Source organism: Globicephala melas, chromosome 1, assembly GCF_963455315.2.
Source record: "Globicephala melas chromosome 1, mGloMel1.2, whole genome shotgun sequence".
Lineage (NCBI taxonomy): Eukaryota > Metazoa > Chordata > Mammalia > Artiodactyla > Delphinidae > Globicephala > Globicephala melas.
This window is the reverse complement of record NC_083314.1, coordinates 174,152,013-174,176,599: the sequence shown is the minus strand read 5'-3', so window position 1 is coordinate 174,176,599 and position 24,587 is coordinate 174,152,013. Positions and strand designations below refer to the sequence as shown.

The following is a 24,587-nucleotide window of genomic DNA, read 5'->3' as shown; positions in this document are numbered from 1 at the left end:
ATTACAGGGGGCAGGATGTGCCAGCCTAGCAGTGTTCGCTGGCGTGCCCCGCCCCCTGGGTAGCAGGTGGGCAGCCTGGCGCAGGCGGCTGATGGGTCATGTCCACTGGTCTGCTAGCGCCCAATCATGCTGACAGAAGTCTGGTCATCTGCAGTGCCTGCCGAGTGTGGAGGGCCTGCAGATTGGCACAGCGAGGTCCCTCCACACTATGGGCAGCCCCTCCTGACTGTGTCAGTCAGCCAGACTGGCAGAAGCTGGGCATCTGTCCCCACGATGAGCCCTTGCTGGACGCAACCTGTCCACACAGGTGTGCTCGCTGACAGGCAGCCCAGGGGGTGGCATGGGGACCGAGCGCTGAGCATGGCACTGCGGGACGCTGTTTGGGGTGTCACAGGTAGGGGATCGCACACAGGCACACAGATGCTGGGATCAGACAAGACTCAGCCACGCCCCCACCCACACCCACACCTGCCCAGCCAGCTTGGGGGATCCAAAAATCAAGTCACAGCCCTGAAAAGGGGGCTGGAAAAGTGATCTCTTCTCTCTGTTCCAAAGGCCTCTTCCCAAGCCAGACCTGCTTGCCCCTAGCTGTATTGTCCACACTGCAGATAAAGGGATCTTTTTGACCCTGGTGGGAGCTGTCACTCCCCTGCTTGAAGCCTTCAGTGGCTCCCCATCTCCCTCTGACAAAATAATATCAATAATAATATCTACTACATCATATCTACCGTGCTAAGCATTTTAGAACTAATAAAATAGCACACAATTATAGAGCCTTTACTGTATTCCAGGCTCCTTTCTAAGCAATTTATGTGGAAGAACAAAAATCATCCTGCAGCCTATCACCTATGGGGTGGTAGTACTGTTATCCCCATTTTATAGATGAGAAAACTGAGGCAGGGAGATGTGAAGTGACTTGCCCAAGATCTTGAATTAGATTTGAACCTAGCATTCTGACTATCACTACCAAACCCAGACCCTTCACATGGGGTCCAGCTCCCATGGCCACACTCTGCATCCCAGCATCCCACAGAGCATCCCACAAAATCCATCTTGAAACTCCCCATCACTTTTCACCCATGCATGGCCTTTTCTCTTACTTTTGTCTGGCATCCTCTGTGTCTGGAGTGCCCTCCTGCATCCTCTTGTCTGCCCTGCAAACTCCTCTCCCTCCTCCAAGGCACAGCTTAGTGTACCCTCTTCTGTGGGTACTGCCTGAGCTCTCCCTGGCAGAGCTCTCTATTTGTCTGCCCTGTGCCACTTCTGTTCCACGCCGAGGAGCCCATGGCAGGCAAGCATGTGCTGCTGATGTTTCTTTCTGTGATTCCCCTGCCCTGCCCTTTCTAGGAGTTCCCTGATGGCCAGGACCTTGTCTGATACACCCTCTGTCCACAGGCCTGGCCGCCAGGAGGTGCTGAACCAATGAACAAACAAGTGAATGAATGAATGAATGAGAAGTGTAGTCACTTGGGTTCGAGGAATGAAGGCTGAGGGCAGGTATGTCAGGGAGACATAAGGTGGTTGAAAAAGTTCCTCCTTCCTCCTCCATCCCTGCCCCACTTCTTCCAGAACGTGGCAGGGGAGAGCTTTGGCCATACTGGGAAGAGCCCTGTCTTTGGGGTGACTACATGACCATGGGGCCCATCTCTAATGCTGGGAATCATTACCCGGAGGCATGGAACAGACAGCAGGGATTGGGGTGCCCTGACCCAAAGGCAGAGGACGGACAAGAACATCCCCGGTGCTGCATCCGTACAGCACTTGATGGTGAACCTTGGTTTCTGGGGTCCCAAGCATCAGTGGGATGTGGTGCAAAGAGGAGGTGCTTTGGAGCCAAGGACATGGCTCCCAGCCCTGTCACCTCCTTCCTGTGTGGCCCTGGGCCTGTCTCTCCCCTCACGGAAGGCCTTGGTTTGGCCTTCTGTAACGTGCAGGTTCTAGATGGGACGGTCAAGGGTCCCTCCCACGCTGAGTGGCCGAGCCTCGCAGGCGCCAAGGGTACGGCACCTGGGAAAGCTGTGCAGAGGCCTTGGTTGGGGGGGAGTCCACGGGAGTTAGGGCAGTGTCTCTCCATTTTGATCCCCAACGCCTGCATTCAACTGACTCCATGCAGCTTGTTAAAAATCCCCAATCTGGACTCCACCCAAGACTCACTGCATTTGAACCTCTGGGATGGGCTTCCAGAGAAATTGACATTTTCAAATCCTACTCCCACCTGGCTAGGTGATTCTGCTGTGCACAGAAGTCTGAGTGTCTAGCATCTATCCAGGTCCTTCCAGTCTCCCCTGCTTCTTGCCTGCCAGCCCCTGCAGTGTGGGTTTTGGGGGGTACACAGGAGATGGCGAGGGAGGTCTCAGAGCATCCTGTGTCTGGTGGAGTCTGGGGGCTCAGGTGGTTGGGTCCTGACTGTGGTTTTGCATTTGACTGGTGGGAGCCTGCCCCGGGGGTGGACAGTGGCAAGAGGACAGCGTTGGCGTGATGGTGTCTCCCAGCCTGGCATTTCTCAGACACATGCCCCCCCACACCCACCCCAGCTGATGTCCCCTATCCCCCGGCCCAGAGCAGGGAACAGGGTGTGTAAACTGGGCTTACTCCGTGGGTACAGGCATCATTCACACACACACACGTGCACACACACCATGAATCCACAACTGACACACAACCTTGATTGTGCACACACATACACACGTGCACACACACAATCTTTCTTGTACACACACAAACCCTCACGTTCTTCCCTAAACATCTAGAACTACACTAAATGTTCTCACCATCACTTTGCTTTACACACACACACACATGCACCCTTATATGTAGCCTAGAGGCACGTAGATTTGTCCACTCGCCCTGCTGACAGATGTCCATCCCCAAAGCCCCTGGACACAGGCTTTCTTATTTGCACTCATGCTTAGCCACATGAGCTGGCCGCCAGCAGCCCCTGGGACCCCCTTGTGTTCACTCCCGTTGCACACGCACCTCCTCCTACTTGCATAGGCTCTGCCCATGTGTGTGCCCACAAAGCCAGCCGCCGCGTCTCTGCCTGCCATTCTTACCAGCCCCCGGGCCCCCGGGCCGCCCCACACCTCATCCCTGAGCTGCTGTCTGCCTTTGCACGGTAACCAGATGAGACAAGCAATTTATGACACCAGCTGTCTCTGTTAAAAACCGGATCTCACACACACACGAGGGGAAGCCAATTACCCAGAGCCCAGCCCTGCCAGAAGCCACAAGGGAGATGGAGTGGGGGTGGAATGTGGCCACCCAGAGTGGTGAGTGGCACCTGACTTGAGGATTCCCAGCCCTCCCTGCTATCCCTGGGAATCCGGCGTCCTCCTCCCCCAGGGTCCAGGGGAGCCTGCCCTCTCCTCTCTGTGGTTGCTCCCCTGGCCCAGCTCCCGGGCCCAGGAGACGCAGAAGCAGACTCAGGGTGGAGAACAGGCGGGCAGGGAGTCTAGAGGAAGAGTGGTCCAGGGCCACCATGGCAACAAGGAAGGCAGGAACCCCGTGCCCCTCCTGCTGCTCAGTAAGCCAGGGGGAGGCTGCATCGCTGTCCCCTCTTCCTCTCCATTTTTATTCTCCTTGCTCCTCTCTGAGCAGGTGTCCTGCACCCTGCCGTGGTTTCCCTCTGCCTAGAATACCTGCTCCCTTCCTGGCCTCAACCCAATACTTCATCCACTCTACTGCCTGGGCCACTTCCACTCTGGACCTCGGAATCAGACCCAGGTTCAAAATCTTCACTCCTCCACTGACAGACTGGGCAGCCTGAGTGAATGGCAGCCCTTCAGCGGCTTCAGTTTTTGCATCTATAGAAGGCATGTTCATTTCTGTACAAATATTGACGGACAGCCCCCTCTGTAGCCGGCTGTCCTGGGAGTGGTGGATACCACATTGAACACAGCAAAGTCGCAGCCCTCCTGGGCTTCAGGTTCTGCTGGAGGAGTTGGAAGACACCCATCTCAGACGTTTAAGTGAGATGATTATGTTTCTTCACCGTCTCACCTGCTGTGTCCATGGCTGCCCTCCTGGAATCAAACACACCTCATGAAAGGAACTCAATCAATAAGCGAACGCTTGAATGCACAAATGGCTCAAGCCCTGTGCTGAGGCTGACTCCAGCTAAGCCTTTCTCTAGCGCTAGTTGATCTCTGCACTGGGCCTCGGAGGGAGCTTTCTCAGCGTAATTCCTGAGTGGTTGGATGGAGACACATCTAAGTAGACTTTAGAACATTCCTTCCTTCGCTGACTTGTTGATTCACGACACAAACGTACATTATAAGGACAGACTGTATGCCAATCCCATGCTAGGCACTCGGGGTTGAGTGAGGTGGGGAAGAGACTTCTAGGTGACGATTGCATGGCAGAAGTTTTTAGATATGCTTATCACATTTTACAGGAAGCTTTCACATAGATTTGGGTTTTTAAAAAGTGTTGCTAACCACTCTGGGGCATAGGTCCGATGAACACTTTGCAGGTGAGGAAACCGAGACTCCAAGACTATCAGTGACTTGCTTGAGAACACAGAGCCAGGAAGTGACAGCCCCAAGGAGGACCTGAGCCTCTTCACACTTGGCCCAGCATTCTAGCCACCATGCGTCACTTTCAGTGTCCCTTTCCCTCCAGCTACAACTCTACAAGGCAGCCATGGCTCTTGCCCATTTTGCAAAATTAATTAATTAATTAATTTATGGCTGCGTTGGGTCTTCGTTGCTGCGTGCGGGCTTTCTCTAGTTGTGGCGAGCGGGGGCTACTCTTCGTTGCGGTGCGCAGGCTTCTCATTGCGGTGGCGTCTGTTGTTGCAGAGCGTGGGCTCCAGGTGCACGGGCTCAGTAGTTGCGGCACACGGGCTCAGTAGTTGTGGCACACGGGCTTAGTTGCTCCGCAGCATGTGGGATCTTCCCAGACCAGGGCTCCAACCCGTGTCCCCTGCATTGGCAGGCGGATTCCTAACCATTGTGCCACCAGGGAAGCCTGCTCTTGCCCATTTTAATAGCCTGGGAGCCGCCTGGAACCTGCCGGTGCTGGGATTTGAACCTGGGCTGGCCTGACTCTGGAGCCCAGGCGCCATGACTCCTCCATGTCTAATCAGTTCATTAAAAACCCTCCTTGCAAACTCTCCCTCTCACTGCCCAGCCACAGAAACCTCAGCTGTTCCATTTCCAGGAGATCAAATTCCTTCCCGGCTGGAGAGGAGTTGGGATATTGTAGGCAGGCAATTTAAACAGCTCCAGCAAAATACACCAGCAGTTTTCACTCTCTGCCACTATTACACTTTCCAGCCGCGGCGGGATTGGCCCACAAGTGGGATATCAAGTTTATTACGGCTATTTCCAACCTGTAACTGGTTTTGTGGAACACAAAGAGAAGGAGGTTGCGGGGTGGGGGAGCTGATTTTTACCCCCTTCTTTTTTTTTTTCTTCCGGGTGAGGGCACCCAGAGACATTGGGAGGAGGCTAGAGTTGGAGACTTATTTGTTTTTCAGATGGAAAACCCTGGTCGGCCCCCGCAGGCTCTCACGCTGCTGGCAGGACTCAGTCCGTTTGCCACGCTTTGGTGGCTCCGCCTGAAAATCAACCCAGCCTGGCCGAAGCCAGATTCGCTGGTCGGGGACGGCCGGCGCCCTGGGACACGGTCGGGCAGGCTTGGGACCCATGGGCAGCAGTTGAGCCTTGGCTGGGCAAACCGAGCGTGAATAAGTGTGGCCTCTAGGGCCAGCTGTTCTAGAATCAGAACATTTGGGCATTCGGGGTAGAAATGGCCCTCAGAGGTCACCCTGCCCCACGTCTCTTCATTGAGCATTTAGGGCAACTGAGGCCCGGAGAAGGGAGATGTGCAGAGAGATTTAGAACCCAGGTCTCCGTCCAGCGTAGTTGATCAGTCAGGGACTGGATACCGACCAGGGTTCTTGACCTCCCCAATAAATAGAAATTGACTAGAGGCCAGACAAGAAATTCAGGCAAGGCTTTATTGGGGCCCCTGCTGAAGCAGGGGGTAGCGAGAACAAGTGAGAGGTTCCCTTGCTCGCTTGCCGAGCTGGGGGGCAAGCTGGTTCCTTAGATGGGGTGAGGGTAGGGGTGTGTCCAGATAGGTGGCTTAGGTGTTCTGCCCCAGTCCCCTTGTGGTGTTTTGTGTGCAGGGGGCATGTGCAGTACACTGCTTTTGCCCTGACACCCAGTTTTTGCTCCCGGCTCTTCAGAAGTGGTAGATAGGTTTTTTTTTTTTTGGTCTTTTTGTATCTTTTGGTCCAGAATTTACCCCAACTGTGCATGCATTCAGTTATTTTTAGTCCCATATAGTTTCTTTGTATTTGGTTGCTTGAGGAGAAACTTGTCTAGGTACAAGCACTGCAGCAAAGGGCCCCAGGTCCCAGCCTGTCTCAGAATGACCTCCGAGAAAAAATACCTCAGATCCGTGCTGGTTCCTTCTGGGGCATCACTGCACGGATGGTGCCTCCACCTTCCCCACTGGGCCTGGTCCTGTTGGGAAGCCCCATGAAACTGGGGCGTGGGCACAGAAGGCTGTTCTGGGGGCAGGTCTGTGTTGTAGGAATGGCTTCTCTTTTTCCTTGTGGTGCCCCAGCGCCTGGAATGTGGTAAGGGTTCAACTCACTCTAACAAGTAGTTACTGAGTAAGAACCAGGTGCCCAACTCTGGGGGCAGAGCTTGAACAGGGCAGATAAAGACCCTGCCCTCATAGAGCTTATGTTCTAGAAGTAGCTCACATTCAAGCCCTGTTGATTGACTCACTAAAAATCTGTTGAATGAATGAATGAGTGAATGAACACACAAGCACATCTCCCTCTGGGGAAGGGAAAACCCACACATCTTTGGCTCTCCAACATCACCTTGACTGCCCCCACTAGCTTTGTCATTCTCTGTCTGCCCTGATCTCCTGGTCCCAACCCACTATGGGCACCGCGGGACTGTCTTGGAGCCCCCGAGACTAGCCTGCCACCATGTCCTTGTTCTGAGCCTCCTCGAGCTCCCTCTTTGGGCTGATAGAATAATATAATAATTCAGCAAGCTCCTGGGCCTCTGCTTTCCCCACACACAACCCCCAGCCCTCCAGTTCTCAGTTGCCCACACTGGTTTCTGGCTCCTCCCACCCGCCTCCCTCCCCAGAAACGGACCCCCTTCTTTCATTTACTGATGTTTTGCATCCTCTGGCTTTTCAGCAAGAGATACTCTGCTCTCCAGCCCTGAAGAGTGAGAAGGGACACAGAAAAAGAGGTGGTTCAGAGAAGTGTTAGTATTCATAAAAATAGCTGTCTCCACTGAGCATTGACCACACACTGGGTGATCTTTCCAAGCCTTGTCTCGTTTAATCCTCCCAAGAAGATAGGTTGAGTTGTCCTCATTTTACAGATGAGGAAACCGAGGCTTAGAAAGGTGAAATAGCTTGCTCAAAAGCACAAAGTAGTAACCAAAAGTCAAGAATTCGACTGGGGTATGGGAAATCAGTATTGCTTCTTGCTCAAAAGCCTCCCATAGGCAGGGAGAAGCAGCCTGAGACTAGATACCCCCTGAAAAGGGCCCACCTCCTCCAGGAAGACTCCTGTGATCACACCCCCCCCACAAAGGAATTCTTGGCTCCTCCATGAGCCTCAGATGACGCTTGGCAAATACCTGTTGCTACAGCCATGATCTCCCAGACTTTGGCCTCTCACTTAACTGTGAGTGGTGTTATCTCCCCCAGCAGACTGTGAATAAGCTCATGATGGGCTGCAACGGTGTCTGAAATTCATTTCTTTCTCTCCAATGGGGACTAGAACTGTGCCTGTGTGTCTTAGGCCTGGCGACATGTTTCTAGAACTAAAGAGAAGATGTCTTGCAGCATCTTCTCAGGCTTACACCATGCCCTCTGCCCACTGCCTGTGATTACCCCCACCCCCTCCCAGCCCCTGTCTTGAGGGGTTCAAACCTCCAAGAACTGCAGAATAACCTCCTTGCAAATAGCCCCTTGCCCACTGGCCTGGGGCCTGAGAGTGAATTTGGAGTCTGTTACTTTCCTTTACCTTCCCTGAGGCTGAGGGAGGTCTGAGAGCCAGCTGCAGGGAGCTGGGACCGTGGATGCCTTGACTGGAAGGAGATCAGTGCTTGTCTCCGGCTGCCCGAGGCCAGTTTAACCACAGCAGCCAGACGCGGGCCCCAGAGAAAAAGATGTAAATAAAACCAAAGTAAAACTAGCTGCGTCCTTGAAACTCTCCTGTCCCTGGGCCTGAAACAGCGATTTACGATTCAGATAATTCTTCGGTGCTTTATCTGGGGTGTGTGGGTATGTGTTGAGTACGTGTGGGGTGTGGGTGTATTTTCCCACTAATAAAAGCCTCAGGCCCGGAGAATAAATTTGAGGAGACAGTTTTACTGACAGATTTTTTTTTCCTCCTTTGTATAAAAAAAAAAAAAAAAAAATGGAGTGAAATTTGAAATTGGGACGATAAGGGCTGCCGCATTTTAGGAGGAGATAAAAAAGCAGTACCTGAAGGGAGGCGAGGCTGCAAGTCAAACAGGCAGGATGCCTTCCACTTTTACGACTTTAGGAGAAGATTACTCAAACCTCCGCCGGGCGTCTGGCATCCTGCCTCCTGATGAGGCAGCCGCTGAGTGTAGAGAGAGAGGCCCCGAGAGGCGCTTAGCTCATCCTCAGCCCTTTCAGCCTAGTGGCTGGGATGTGAACCCTGGTCTGGGAGCCAGAGCTCTGCCAAGAGCCCCGTTGTGGGACCTCGGATGAATCACTTTGCCTCGCCAAGCCTCAGTTTCTTCATCTGCAAAATGGGAGATTACTGTCTATTCTGCTCTATACAAAGAGATGTGCTTCAAGCAGATTTCTCACCCTTGGTATTGTTGACATTTGGGGCCAGAGAATTCTTTGGGGGCCTGTGCATCGTAGGATGGTCATAGCATCCCCGGCCTTTGCCTGGTAGATACGAGGACCACATCTTGCCTCTGAGTTGTGACAACCAAAACTGGCTCCCGACATTGTCAAATGTCCCCGTGAGGACGAGGGGCAAAATTGTCCCCCAGTTCAGGGGCCTGGTTTACAGGCACTTTGCTCTTCTTCCTCAGGCTTCCTCCATTCTCATCATCCCCTGTTTGGGAAACTGGTGAGAGGCAATGTGAGAGGACCAGAGGGTGAGATGTCTTGCCTTCTGACGGCACCCACGCACAGTCAGAAAAGCGCAAAGCCCTCAGGGAGGGAACAAGTGAAGTGTGTGAGCGGTGCATGAGCCTGCTGGAGACACAGAGGTGTGAGCTCGGCAAGGAGACGCCGTGTAGTGGGAAGTCCCACCACTGATCCCTCTCAGGGTCCTGGAGCTGGTGAATGTGTTGTCATCACTCTAACCCTCACCAGCCGGGGCTCCCTGGGCACCCCGGTACTAATAGAGGTCTCCTACGCATGGCACACAGCTGGCACTCAATAAATGCTGGCTGGATCGCACTGAATCTGTGTTCCCTAAACCAGCAGCACTACCACCTTGGCCAGACAGATGTGGTCCAAGTCAGCTGGGGTCCAGATGTGCCCAAAGGAGGCCAGCTGCCCCGGGGCCAGTCCTCCCAAGAAGGTGGCAGACCCACCTCCAGGGCCGCCTTTGCTGGGCTGGGGAAGCACCTTTCGGCATCTCGAGCCCTCCCCCAAGCCCCTTGGAGAAACCCCATCCCAGTGTCTCCCCCCTCCCCCAAGCCCCTTGGAGAAACCCCATCCCAGCATCTCCCCCCTCCCCCAAGCCCCTTGGAGAAACCCCATCCCAGCATCTCCCCCCTCCCCCAAGCCCCTTGGAGAAACCCCATCCCAGCATCTCCCCCCTCCCCCAAGCCCCTTGGAGAAACCCCATCCCAGCATCTCCCCCCTCCCCCAAGCCCCTTGGAGAAACCCCATCCCAGCATCTCCCCCCTCCCCCAAGCCCCTTGGAGAAACCCCACCCCCAGCCCCCTCTCCTGCCTGCAGCACACAGCCACAGGGAGTTAATTCCACTTCTTCAGGAAGCGCAGGCCTCCCTGTTGCAGGCTGTTAGCGAGGCTGCAACTCTATAATAGAGTTGCTGAGACAAGCGGAAAACTGCAGCGGAGTAAACAGATAAATAATTGAAACAGTGACAACACATACCTTGCTGCTTTGTGGAGTAACACTTTCATTAGCGGGAGGCAGCACAGCAGCGGGGATGGGGATGCGGACAGGTGGCAGGTGGGATTAGGGCACACTTTGGTCCGGCTTTTAATCAGCTGTGAACAGCTGGGCACCTGTGCAGCCTTTGTCTTCCAGCGTGGGCTTTATTACCACCTCCTGAGAGTCCCTGCCTTCTCGGGGCCTCCTTCATATTCCTAGGTGAAACGGGGACTTCCTGACACCCCTCCTGGCCTGTCCCAAGGGCAGCCAGAGGCAGGCAAGTCCCTCACACTGTCCTCTTCTCTCCATCGCTGGTGTCAGTAGACTCGGTTCTCCCTAGCCACCCCAGGTTCCCCTGTCTCCAGACAAGTCCCTTCAATCTCTTCTAAGGCCAGAGGGAGCTTGTAAATAGAATCTGAAACTCTGCACCTCCTTGGCCTTCGGGGGAGTTGAGTTCCTTTGCCCATCAGGCGCTCCCTGATGTGGCTCCCATTTCACTCCTCGGAGTCTACTCTCTTCACTTCCTCTCTGCCCCAGGCACTCTGAACACAGTCTCCTTTCACTGAGCACAGATGCTTCTTTCCCACCCCAGGGCCTTTGCTCCTGCTGTCCCTTCTGCCTAGAAAGCACTCCCTCCATTTACTAGGCTGGTTCCTACTCTTCCTTCAGAAGACAACTTACGCACTGCTTCCTGCAGGAAGCCCTCCATGATTACCCTATCCCCAGGATGGGACCTCCCCCTCCTCTGGGCTCCCTAGCTATTCTGGTCTTCTCCCTTGAAGAATTTATTGGAAACCATTGCAGTTTAGCTTGTTTGAATCCGTATGAGATCTTGGTACAGGTGCCTGCCCTTGGCCCCATTTCTTCTCTCTTTCTATCCAGCCTGCTCCCCCATTCCCTCTCTCCTTGGGTGGGGATGGCTTTGGCACTCTGGCTGACTCTGCAAAACACATTCACACTCTCTGGCCCTGTCTGTGGCTCCCCAAGGTTTGCTTGTCATTTCTGCAAGGCCAACAAGTGGGATGCAGAAGTGGGACCACCTGGTGCATCGGTAAGGGCCAGAAGAAGAGGCAGCCCTACTCCTCCTTAGCTGTAGGACCTCAGGAAGGCACTTGACTTCAGAGCCTCAGCCTGCACATCAGTGATGTGGGGATGACCCGGGAGGATAATAGTGATGGTTGTGACATCTCCCCCGAGAGGCTTCTCCTGGGACTGCCTGCATCTCCCCAGCATCCCGGGAGCCCACTCACCGCCTGGAGGAAAGGGGTGGCAGGGCTGGCTGAGCACTCACCTGTGACTCCTCTGTGCTCTGTTGCAGGTGACGGATGGCGGCACCATCAAACAGAAGATCTTTACTTTCGACGCCATGTTCTCCACCAACTTCTCCCACATGGAGAACTACCGCAAGCGAGAGGACCTGGTGTACCAGTCCACCGTGAGGTGAGGGCTGGGTGGTGTCCGGGGGGCCACTTCTCTAGCCCTTTCATGTTTATCCCACACGCAGTGCTCTTGGAGTGGGGAGGGGGGGTCTCAGGATCACCCTCCATGGGCTTGGAAGGCAGAGCTGGGGCTGTGCTGCAGAAGGGGGACCCATTCCCAAGGGGAATCCTCCCCTGGAGGGAAGAAGCAGGAAGGGGTCAAGTTGCAGCTCTGCCACATGGAGCAGACCCTTTATGTCGGCCTCTCCAGACGGCTCCTCCAACAGTCCCGCAAAGTGGGTTTTCCAAACCCCTTTCCAGGTGAGGACACTGAGGTCCAGAGAGGGTGAGCAATATGCCGAAAGTCACACAGCCAGAAATGCCAGAGGTGGGATGTAAACCAGCTCTACCCGGTTCAGAAGCCTGTGGAATACGTCCTATTGTTCCCCACGGGCTCTAAACCTGGGAAGGAAAACAGACCCTAAACAACCGGACCCTAGGTTCAAAGCAGCAACAGGGTGGGGAGGGAAGAGCCCTTGGGGATGGAGACACTTCATATTTCTACCCCTACCCCTTTCCTAGAAGACTTTAAGGTAGCGGATCCCCTTCTAGGCCCTGCTGTGTTCTAGGCGTGTGGGCACCCACGGCCCCACTCCCCTCCCACCCACTGCCTAAAAGGCCCCAATCCTATTTTATTGCTCTGACCCTTTACACTTGATGGGTGCTGTTCCCTTTGGCCACATGGTAAACTCCTCATCAGCCTTCAGAACCCAATCGAGCAGGTCCTCCTGTGGGACACCTTCTTTAGACAGCCCACCACCCCAGCAGAACCGACCTCCCCCAAAGCCAATGGCTGCGGCTCCTCCAGAACACACGCACACACACACACACACACACACACGTGCGCACACACACACACACACGTGCGCACACACACACACACGTGCACACACACACACACCCACACACCCACACACCCACCCACACACCCACACACGCATGCACACACACACCCACACACACACACGTGCACACACACACACACACACACACGCGTGCATGCTTTTTCACACGACACAGCCAAATGCTTTGCCTGGTGGCCAGGCAGAAAGTGGCAGTCTGCTCCGAAGCTAGAGGACAACCTGGCTACACCAGGCACGCAGGGAGAGGCTGCAGGAGACAAGCTGGCTCGCGCTGTGCTTCGTGGGTGCCTGCCGCGTCCCCGCTTATGCCTTACCCCTGACCCGCCAGGAGGATAAGGCCCCACTCTCCACACACTGGTTGGTCCTTCTCTCTGTGACCATGAGCACCAGGACAGAATGGGTGCTCCCCCTTCACCTTGCACCCTCAGCTCTCAACACGAGGCCTGACACACAGTAGGTACACAATAAAATTTGCAAATTGAGTGGATGACCCTGGGCACCCTCCTTGGCCCTTTGGGTGTCAGTTTCCCTGTGGATAAAAGTAGAAAATGTGACAAGAAGATTGCAAAGGGTAAATCCAGCCCTGCGTAGGGAATCTGGCTGGTGGTCCTTCCATGCCCACTTTGGTAAGAACGGAAGGTGGGTGTCTCCCCTGGAGGACCTTTCTGGGTGCTCCTCTCTCTGGGCTTTGTGTTAGGAGCTCAGACCCAGCGTTTGTTGGGGGAATCTGGTGAGAATGTGGATGTGAAGGGGCTCCAAAGAGGTGTACAAATGGCCACACAGATACCTTCATCCATCTATTTATGATTTCTCCTACACCCGCTTCCCAAAATGATTTGGGGTGCCTTAAAGCACACCTAAGACCCACCAGTTACCATCAAAATGAACAAAAGGTAAAAACTCATTTTGGAGAAGAAAATAGCTATCCTGGGAGCCACAGCTGATTTTGTACAAGTGGACGTTTAGATCACCTCCAGCTTCCCAGAAACCCGTCTCCGCCTGCCACACCTCTGCCTGGTTACCAAGGTCTCTGGGAAGCAACAGCTCCCCACATACCATCATTTTCAGTCCCCCACCCGTGGCTGCAGGTATGGTCTCCAGGGTGTTTCCTTGGCTCTGACCCCCACCATCTCATGTAACCAGAGCACAGCCCTGGTACGCAAAGACCTGGTTCAAAGCCCAGCTCAGCTACTTCCTGCTGAGTTACCTTGGACCATAAGGACCTTGACCTCTCTCTGCCTTGGTGTCCTCACCTGTAAAGCAGGCTTAATATGATTGGCTTAAACAGTCGTTGTGGGGTTTGATGAGACTTACGTCTGATGGCTTGAGTTCTAATCCTGGCTCCTCCACCCCCTTGCTTTAGCGTAATCTTGGGTTGGTAACTCTGTGCTTGAGTTTCCCAGTCTCTAAAAGGGAATGACAACAGGACGAAGCTCACTGCAACCTCGTGAGTTGAGTTAATAATTTGCGTAAAGTGCAGCCGTAGTTGCTGAGTGGTGCATGCTCTTCTTGCCTAGAAAAGCCCTCCTTTCCTCATCATAAAAAAAAAGCCCTCACCTTTCCCCAAATCTCACAAAACCCTCCCTGTGCACTCTTTCTCTTGATCCTCACTAACAACACCGGGAATGCAGGCAGGTATTATTATTATTATTATTAATTTCTGTAGTCCTGATTTTACAGATGGGGTCAAAGTTCAGCAAGGTCAAGGGACTTGCCCAAGGGTCCCCTGCTATAACAACATCAACTTGGTTGGACCTCAACCCACCTCATCCCACCCCTCCACCACACTGCCTTTCTCATTTTACGGCTGAGGAAACCGAGGCTCAGAGAGGGAAAGAGACTAGTCCAAGGTCACACAGCAGCTCACTTGCGGCCAGCGCTCTCTTCTTCCCCAGCCTTCTCCTGGAACCTTGGTTACAATGGGGGGCGGGTCTCCCAGGCAGAGAGCAGCAGGGCAGGGGGGCCTCAAGGAAGCCACAGAAGAAGGGAAGGAAGGAGCAGGCCCTCTTGGAGAGTCTGATCCTGTCGCGGAGAGTTGCAGCCGCAGGAGCAGCTGTGCTGGCTGGCTGAGGCTGCTTCTGAGGCTGCAGGGCTTCGTTAGGGCTGGTGAGGGGTGCGGGACTCCACATTTACATATAAATGAAGATGTTTACAAATTAATGCATCTCATCTAGAGAGAGTCCCAGCTCCGCAGCTGTCTGGGCCGCTTCCTCTTCAGCTGGGGAAAGTGGGAAGAGAATGAGACTGAGAAGATTACCAAGAGTTGGCAGAGAGCAATTTTCTGGGCAGCCAGGGGAGACTTAGGGAATCCCAGAGCTTTTCCTCCCACTGGTGGGGTTCCCGGAGGGATGGGAGTCAGGTGGGGTGACAGGGCTTCTGTCCCCAGGTTGGGGGGTGCAGGGGTAGGACCCCAGTTCATGACCTCTTGGGCAGGTCACTGCCCCTCTGCACACCCCGAAGATTCCATCGATCAAATGCCTTTCTAGTTCTGAGCCTCAGAGCCCAGAGCTCCCAGTTTGGAATTGACAATAATTTATTCCTTCAAAGGATATTTAACTGAGCACCTACTAGGAGCCTGGTATGATGCAGGTGCCGGGGATCCAGTGGGGAACAAGAAAGACGAGGCTTTACACTCTTGTGGGGGAGACAGAGACGAAACAAGGGAAGCAAGACGTCAATAAATTTTTCATGACACATTCCACAAAGATGTGGGTCCGATGGTGATCACGTAACGAGGGGCGAGCAGCTTGCAGTGCCAGGAGGACTAAGGTGCTGGGGTGGCAGGCAGAGCCTCCCAGGAAGGTGGCCCTGGGCTGAGACCTGTGGGCTGGGAAGGAGCCATCCATGGCGGGGACAAGGCAGGTGTGGCAGACGTCAGAGCCCAAGTGCCAGGGAGTTGATGTCTGGGAGCAGCCTCGGCCAATGACTGATGGGAGGTGTTAGATGAAACCCCAGTCCCCTCGTCCCTCCAGTGGGGCAACTCAGATGTGTCTTCTCCACTGTCCACGAGTTCCCCAGCGGGACTGAATAACCTCCAGGATGTACCTGTGTTGACTTCCCTCCCGCTCAATCCCCACTCCCTTTCCAGCTGCCTGGGATACCCTCCTAAATAAGCCAGCGGCTCCCAATAGATTCCTTGTCTCAGGTTCTGTTTCTCAGGGGCCCCTAGGTGGGGACATAGGATATTAGTAACAGTCCCACCTGCGGGCATCCTGCACATCTGCCATCCTCTACCCCTGCCCTCTCAGGCCCTGCCTCAGGCCCCGTTCACCTGTTCCATCAGGCCGGGCAGAAGTGGACCAGATGCATGGACCCCCCTCACTGAGAAGAAGATTGTGTGGGCAAAACTCATTAATCCCTGCAGAATGTGGCCATCCCCAAATGGCAGCTGTGGCCTCCTTGGAGGTCAGGGTGAATCACAGCGAGCCTTCACCAGCCCCTGCTCCCCCCACCACACCTTGTGTCTTCTGTTTCCCGAAGTCCTCTGCAGTCCATGCCCCATCGCATCAGCCCAGGGTGTCCCTAGGAACACCAAGCAGGCTTCACTGGCCTCATTTGGCGGTGAGGGAAATCTAGACTCAAGGGTTCAAGAGTGCGCCCCTCCCACGCCTTGCCCACCTCTCTTTGCCGAGGCCCTGCTTATCCTTTCAGGTTCAGCTTAAATGTTGCTTCCTCCAGGAAGCCCGCCCTGACTGCCCAGACTGGGCCAGGCACCCCAGTGCCCTTCCCCTCCCATACTCACTGCCCTGACACCGGGTATTCAAAGTGCCTCCTGCACTTGACCGGAAGCCCCACGAGGATGGGGATTAGGAGTGATGTCTTCACTGCCATCTCTCCAGCCGCCCAGCCCAGCACCCCCTGCCCAGTGTGGACAATTTGTAGATAATTGTGGAGTGGATGAGTTAGTGGTAGAAGGCGTGGTGGATGTCTTTCACTGACGCTCTCACGGCTGCGGGATAAACTTTGGAAGAAGGAATTCAGGCCTCCTCACCTTCCCCCAACCCGGGCATCATTTATTTATCACAAAGGAATGGAGCAATTGCTGTATGTCAGGGACGGTGCTGGTGATAAAATGGTGAACGAGACATAATCAGACGTGCTCTGGTGAGTCTTACGCGATGCAGGGGGTGAGAAGAGACAGACTATAAAAAAAATGTGTTTGAAAGAATACAGAAAAATATCTTCAGTAGATGATGAAGGAAATAAGGGAATGTGATGGAGATGATGAGAGTCGTGGAGTATGTGTGGCGGCGGTGGGGGGAGGGGGAGCGTGCTATGAGGTTTCTTATAGGAGACATCTGAGCAGGGATCTATAGGATAAAAGAAGCCTGACAGACCAGGCTGGAGGTAGGGAGGGCATTCCAGGTAGAAGGCACAGCAAGTGCAAAGATCCTGAGGTGAGAAGCAGCTTGGCGTGATCTAGGAGCTGCCAGAGGGCCAGTGTGGCCAGAGTTCAGGGAGCAAGGAAACAAGTTGGCTTTTATTCTCAACGTCCTGGAAGCCACTGAAGGTTGGGCTCTGACGTGGTGTGTCTTGTAAAGCTCACCCCGGTTGCCAAGCGGAGCGTGGGTTGGTGGGGTCAGGAAAGGAAGACAAAGCTTTCCTCAGAGGGGTCTGGGGAGGGAGAGAGAGGTCTCTTCATAGGTCTCAGGACTTAGATTCCAAACCTGAGTGAAGCTGGGAGAGGGAGCTGGCCCACCGCTTCGGGCTGGCAGGGGCCAGGAGGCAAAGGTGAGGGCTGATTGCCACGCGCTGTGAACGTGTGACCAGGCTCCATATCCCCCCACCCCCCGCCCCCAAACCTGCAGGAGGCTGAGAACAGCTGGGAGGGTGGGGGGATGGGGCAGAGCCTGGGGGCTTCGTGGAGAATGTGAGTGCACAGTTACACCTTCCTAATTCGTATTTATCAGAGGAGGGAGATGTGGGAGAAATCAAGTAAATGAAAGAAGAGCCTGGAGGATTGAGGACACGGAAAGACATGCCACTCCCTTTATTACTTTGAGATGCACCCGTTCGTGTAGTCTCTTGATAGCTCATATCGAGTGTTTGCTGCATTCAAGGCACAGAGCTGGGGGGCGGGGGGCACAGTGCCCAGAGGTGGGCAAGACGCAGCCCCTGCCGCCATGGAGCTTAAAGCCTTCTCCCTCTTCCCCCCACCCCACCAGCCCATAAGCTCCTCCGAGGCTCTGCTCTATCGTTTTCATCTCAGTGACCTCAGAACCTACTTGGCATTTAGAGAGGAGCTATAAATATTTGTGGGATGAAAGGAAAGAGGAGATAAAACATGGAGATAAATAGCTAACAATTCAGGTAATCAAGTGATGGCTACCATGGGGAAGATTCAGATGTAATGCAATGATGAATCAGAGATGGAGAGCCCGGGCAAATCGTGGAGAAGGTGGCATTTGAAGTGGCCCTAGAAGCATAAGTAGGTTTTAGACAAAGAGGAGCCTGGGAGCGGATACTGCAGGTAGCGGACACTGTGTGTGCAAAGGCACGGAGGCAGGTAGGGAAGTGCTGAAGTAGTAGCAAGGCTGCTCCAGGTAGGCAGACGGAGGTTTCAAAGTCACAGCTCTCTGGAATCTGTTCCAAAGGAAAAATGGGGTTGGTTTTAAAATAGACATATTCGCTGTTGGGTCCAAAGATCAGAGAGGGGTTTGTTTCCCTTTGAAATGTTCCGTGTCCCTTCTGCAGTGTCAGCTGTTAGCGGGCAGGGCAAACTCCTTCTCCACCGTTGGTACACAAAAAAGTGCCCTCTGGCCCTTGTTGATTTGCAAGTGTGAATTCCACAGCTCACCTCTTTGCACGGTATAGTGGACCATACATCTTTTGTCTCCAGAACCTACATAACCCATGCTGCTTGCACAGGACATGGTCCTTCATTTATTCATTTATTTGAGCACTCAGCAAACACACATTGGACACCTACTACGTGCCCAGCTGGTGCTGGGTGCTGGGAGAGTGGACGAGCTCAGACCCCGCTCATAGGGAACTATCAAGGTTACGCCCAGTACGTGACCTACTGTAAACCCACTCCTCTCTCTCCCACCCAAGAAGCGAATGAGCCAGGGATGTTGTAAGGATACCCGTGAGCCCTTTCAGCACTTTGCTCATAACAGCTGCCTCTGAGTAGCATCAGAATTGAACACCCCAGGTCTCCAACCCCAAGTGGCAGCTGGGTCCCCAAATCAAAACCAGGGATTATTTTAGGAGTTGGGGCTGCAGTCTGCCTCCCAGGAAGTTTTCAGCTGAGCGCTCCCCTCACAGCCCACCGCGCCCTAAAGGAGAGGCTGCCAGTTATACCACCTGAGCACGAGCTACCCTCCGTGGTGTCTACACCACAAGCCGATCAGTGCACCACCTGCATTAGGGTCACCTTGGGAGTTGCTTAAAAATATCAGTTCCTGGGCCCCACCAAGACGGAATTTGATTCAAGCATCCTGGAGCAAGGCCTGCGGAAGCAGTCTTTTAAAAAAGTCTTCCAGGTAAAGATGTTGGCAGCGAGATTTGGAAAACTCTGCTGCACACCGCACCTCCCATCAGCTCCGATGTGCAGATGGGGGCAAAGGATTCAGCGGGAAGCTGCAAGGCACAGATAATTCTCGTTGCTGCCGGTAGCCGGTGGGCGACAGACGATATCCTAAGGCACCCGGGGGCCAGACTCGTTTGGGTTAAAGATGACCAAACAGCTGGCCCAGCCAGTGACCTGCAGTCCAGGGCGACCACACAGGCACCAGCGATTTCAGGAGCCTGGGCCGTCCCCACACCAAACACCACGAGCTATCAGCAGACGGAGTAATAACAGTATGCTGGGCCCGGTGCTAAGCTTCTCGGGAAGTGGGGCCTTGACTGGGGGGCAGGGGGCTCAGGAGCAAGACGTTCTTTCCACAGCCCCCTGGGATTTTCCCCAAAGGTAGAGTGTACCCACACTTTCTGAGCCATAAGTTTCACTGGACCCCATCCCCAGCCTCCCACCCCCAGAGCATCCGTTAGGGAAGAGTTCCTGGACCCACCCTCTGTGTCGGGCCTGCAGGAAGTGCTCTGCAGAGACGCCTGCTCTCAGCTGTCCCTCTTGGGTCTTGTCTCTTAGAACTGGACCCTCCCTTCTTCATCTCTAGGTCCTCAGTGCCTGACACAGGGCCTGGGATGGAAGCCCAGGCCCTCAGTAAAGGTTTCTTGAATCAATAGGCTGACAGCCTATCCAGATATGGAATTGTCATTTCAAACAGTCAGCAAAGCTTTTTTCCATCCATCATCGGTTTAACCTGAGCAACCATCTCGTGGAGTGCAGATCTCAGACTCATTGAATCCTGTTATATAGATGATGACATGAAAGCACAGAGAGGTACAGTCACTTGTCCAAGGTCACACAGCTTGCACATGGGGAAGCTTGGGTTCATACCCAAGCCGTGGCGTTCAAACAGCCACTGGAGTCATATTGGGTCTCTGGGCCGTCAGGGGCAGGCTCTTTCAACCAGCAGTCATGAGTGACCACCCCGTGCCAGGACCTCTGCCAGGCACTGGAGACTCAAGTGACGTAGTGAGGGTACGTGACCTTGTGTCTTCATCCCGACACGCCCCCGCATGAGCGCATGTGCACCCGCGCACACACACAGTGGATCTGTGGCCCCCCATGCTTGATGCCTCCAGGTAGGAAGCTGCCAGAGTTAGTCACCATCTTAAAAATAGACACTGCCTGGCAGTTCCAGGCCCCTGGACTCCCTGGCCAAGGAGACCAAGTGATGTCCAATTCTGGCCCTAGAAATGCGACTCCCAGGTCTCCTTATCTGCCTCCGCTGGTGGCGTCAATTCCATTTACCTGCTGAGAAATCCATTGAGGCGAACATGCTTCCACTGCTCTGCCTAAGTCCTCACTGAGCACGACGGAGTCCCCTGTCCCCCCACTTTCCACCTGCCCCTGCTGCCCTCTCCTCTCGCTTCCTCAACCCCCTGGTGTTAACATCTTAGTTTCCGCTTCTCTCCTCCAGCAGTCGCCTGTCCTTCTTTACCGTTTTGAAGCCCAGCAGTGGGTCCGGGCCCCGTCCTCCCCGACCCTGTTGCCTCCGCGCAGAATCAATGCTACCGACGGTCCTCCAGGAGAGCCCTGTGCATTGCATTCAGCTCTTCTCATGCCAGGTCGCAATTTTTCACTCACACAAATCTGCCCCCACCCAGGCCATGAGCAGCCCAGGTGGGCCAGTACCGGCGGCACAGGCTGGAACTCAGTACCCTCCGGAAGGACCGCCAGGTCCTGGTGCGCCCTGCCTCCCTTCACGTCCCACTGGTAAAGGTCGACCTTCTTCTACTTTTGCTCCTTGAATTTCAGTTTTTCCTGTGGTTTCCCTTTCTCAGTGTGATCTTCTCCTTCATTTCCCCCTCCCCGTGCAGGGGCTTTGCCCTCCCGTTCTGTGCACACAGACATACACGTGCGCGCACACACACAGGCACGAAGCTTTTCATTTCCTCTCCCTGCACATGCTTGCATCTCTTGGCTCGGAGTCCGTCTATGGCCCCAGAATCTCCCCAGCAGCACAGACCCTGGGTCCCGAGGCTCCAGGTGGGTCCCCATTCCGCACTGGAGGTGGGATCCTGGGTACTTCTCTGTGGTTGGGTCTTGGGTTAGTGGAGACCTTAGACACAGTGACTGAGATGCGTGTACTCCGCTGAGTCCACAGCTGGCACAGAGCAGCACACTGCACCCACCCACCCCCATTCTGCATTTGTCCCCAGGCCCGCTAGGAGTCTACTGGGACTCCCAGAACGCACCCTTCTCACCAGTTTCTTCCCAGGGGAGGGAAGTGCTTGCAAAGCTGTCTGCCGCCCTCTGCTGATACCCTGGGGTATTGCAACTAGGGAGCCCTCTGCCTGCGCCCCCTCGATCACCAAGGATGTCTTGTCCCTCAAGAGTAGGGACCTTCCTCTCTTCATCTCTAGGACCTCAGTGTCCAGCACAAGGTCTCAGTAGAGATCTCTTAAACTGATGAGCTGACAGATTATCCAAATGTAGAATTATTATTTCAAACTGTCAGCAAAACTTTCCCATCCATCATTTGCTTAAACCCTATGGAGTGTCGATCTTAGACCCTATTTATGGGGACCAAGCTCAGCACAGAGAGAGGAAGTGACCATCACAAGAGCTGGGAGAGCTTCCCCATCACACAGAACTTGCCTCCTCTGGGGGCCTCCCCCGTGAATGCGGCTGAGCCCCTATGCCGGTGGGGTGGGGTGGGGAGGGAGCTCTGGCGGTTTGCCTTTTACCAGGGGCCTTTCGGAGACAGTGTCTTCACCCAGAATCAACCCCGAGGAACTGCAAGCCCAGTGTCAGGCGGCACCCTCGGTGGGGGGGGGTGGAATGAAGTTCTGATGACAGGTCCCATGCACCATGGTCAGGACTTGCCCTAATTATTCACTCGTTGTTTAAAAAGTGTTTCTTAACTGAAGACCTCGGGGGACAAGGGTGAGCAAGGGAGACAAGAACCCTGTCCCCACGGAGCTGGTATTCCTGGGGTTGTGCTGGCAACACAGGGAGAGGACGGGGGCTCTCTGAGGCCTGGATGGCAAGATGAAGCAGCCACGTAAAGTCCGGGGAATGAGCATCCCGGCAGAGGAGGAAGCAAGGGCCTGGGATGGGAGCAAGCTCCACGTGACAAGAAAGAGCAGAAACAAGCCCAGTGAGGCTGGGGAATCGACAGGCCCCGCGAGGATTGTGGGAGATGAGGGGAGGGGTCAGCAGAGGCCAGGTCTCAGGGTGCAGGCCTCTTGAACGATTCCATACCCAGGAATCGCTTATTACAATACAGATTCTCATCCCGTGGGTCTGGGGGAGGGCCCCAGGGCCTATGCCTCCAGTCATCCCCCAGGTGAGGCCAATGCCGTCATCCATGGTCCACATCAGAAACGTCCAGGAGCTTTACACACTCCTGATGCCCAGGCCAAGCCCTGCTGGTTAAGTTAGAACTTTGTGGGCAAGGGTGTGGGGACTCGGACATCAGTTTTTCAAAGTCACCAAGGTGATTCCAATATGCAGGCAAGTTTGAGAACCGCTGTTGGAGATCATTCTGGGTCTTTAGAGAGAGTTTGAATTGTACTCTAGGGGTGATGTGGAGCCATCGAGGTCGATCTTGTTTCTATGTGTGTGTTGTTAAAAGACCCACCTTAGCTATTGGAGAGGTTGTGAAAGTGAAGGCAGAGGGACCAGGGAGGAGAGGTGGCTAGGGTGGAGGGAGGGGGAGGGAAGTGATGGGAGAAGAATTTGGAAGCAGAGCGGGCAGGACTCACCGATGGACTGGATCTTTGCTTCCCCCACGAGAGTGATGCTCTAGCCAGAGCCCTGAGACCTGAGAACTAACGACAATGCCAGCGCCAGCGTTTACCAAGCTCTTATGCCCTGCGGGAAGCTTTAACACATTGACTCATAAATCCTCGCACTGTCGGGGTTATTACTACCCCCATTGGTAGGTGAAAAGATGAAGCTCAGAGAGGTTAAGTGACTTGCCCAAGGTCACACAGCCGGCAGGTGGCCGAGCCAGGATTCAAACCCACCAGCTACGGGAGAGGTCAGAGGCAGAATACAGGCTCACAGCCACTGCTATGTAAGTGCTCCAGCAGGTTCAGGGTACCAGGATATGGGACCCCCATCACTCTTGGCTATGATGCGGGTAGATATGCAACTATGGTTTGCCTCTATCAGATGCTATCTGTGGTGACACTGGGCAGGACTTTGAGCCTCAGCTTATTCATTGGTAGGAGAATGATGGTTCCACCCCCAACCCCGAGCTGTGGTGAGCGTTGCAGGAATTCTTACCATCAAAATGCCTAACACCTAGCCCATGGTGGTATTAAGTAAAAGACGGCTGACTCACAGGTGCGTGTCTATAATATGCTTCATACGTATATATACTTCTGTATGAGACAAATTTTATACCATAATGCAAAATAATAATAATAATGGAGGGGAAATGTTGTTGGCTCATAGGAGGCCCTCTCCACTTGCCCCAGCAAGGACCCCTGTTCCCTAGGGTCTCAGGAGCCTCTCCCATCACCCTTCCTTGACTGTCGCTCCTGGAGGGAGGGACCACCCACCAACACCCACCTGGGCCCAGCAGAGCTCAGCACAGAGGAAGGGTGGAAAGAATGAATGAAGGATCTGGCTTTCCCTTCTGCTTTTCAGGGACTCTTCCCCGGCCCCTCCTCCCAGGTGACCCTCCTGAGTACAGCTGCTACCCGCAGTCTGGCCTGGAGATTTTTGGGGAGTGAGTGGGGAAAGGAATCACTGAACACGGTGTTCTCTTGTTCATTCAGTGAACATTTCCGAGCGCCTCTGATGAGCCAGATGCCAAGTTAAGCGGAGCAGGGCGACACGAGGGCAGAACAAAACCCTCCCCATCCCCCAAAGGAAGGGCTATTTGCTGAACACTGACGTGGTTTAAACATTTTACATGGATTGTGTCATTCAATCCCCACAACATCCCATGAGGTAGGCCAAGCCCCACGTTCCATTTTACAGATGCAGAAACTGAGGCCCAGACAGATGCATAAAGAGACAGTTGCAGTACAGTGTGTGGCGCTGTGGGATGGACTGTAGGGTCCAGGGCATGCGGGTGAGGACCTTCCATGCCCAGGTGCCCATGTGCCAAGGTTGCAGCATGGGCTTATGTGGGCATCCTGGGCCGGGGGGCTGAGGAGGTGGTAACTTGCTTTGTGGGCTCTTCCCTGAGGGGTCAGAGGCCCAGAACCCAGAGCCTCCACCTCCGTGCTTGTCCTGTTGCCTCCTTCACCAACCAGACAAGCCTGACCACTCGGTGCCCCGCCTACCACCCCCGACTCCCCACTTCCCACCTCCCCCAGGGGCCCTCCTCTGGAGGTTCAGACAAGAGGCAGGAGCCCCCCCTTTTCTGGCTTGATGTGAGTGTGATGGGAAAGCCGGGGGATGGCCCAGATGACCCTGTGAGGTCTATGGGCCCAGCAGAGCTTGCATCCACGCCCAGAACCCATGCAGCCTGCAGGGCAGATCTGGGATTTGAAGCAGGCCTCAAGCTGGATCAGAGCAGCTGGGAACGGCCAGAGCTCAGGCCCAAGTGCTCATGAACGCTGCCTGGAGCCGTCTTGGCAGGATCCTACTCGGTGCCTGGTGCCTGGACCCACA

At 54.4% G+C, this 24,587-nt stretch overlaps 1 protein-coding gene across 7 annotated transcripts in view; it reads left to right on the top strand.

Annotated features, from left to right (window-relative positions):
• IGSF21 (immunoglobin superfamily member 21) overlaps positions 1-24,587 on the top strand; it is a 269,749-nt gene that overhangs the window by 179,022 nt on the left and 66,140 nt on the right. For all 7 annotated transcript variants that reach the window (XM_060310412.1, XM_060310420.1, XM_060310418.1 and 4 more), the window contains one exon: positions 11,420-11,541. In XM_060310412.1, coding sequence (XP_060166395.1) covers positions 11,420-11,541 — 122 coding nt within the window. The remainder of the gene's footprint in view (positions 1-11,419; positions 11,542-24,587) is intronic.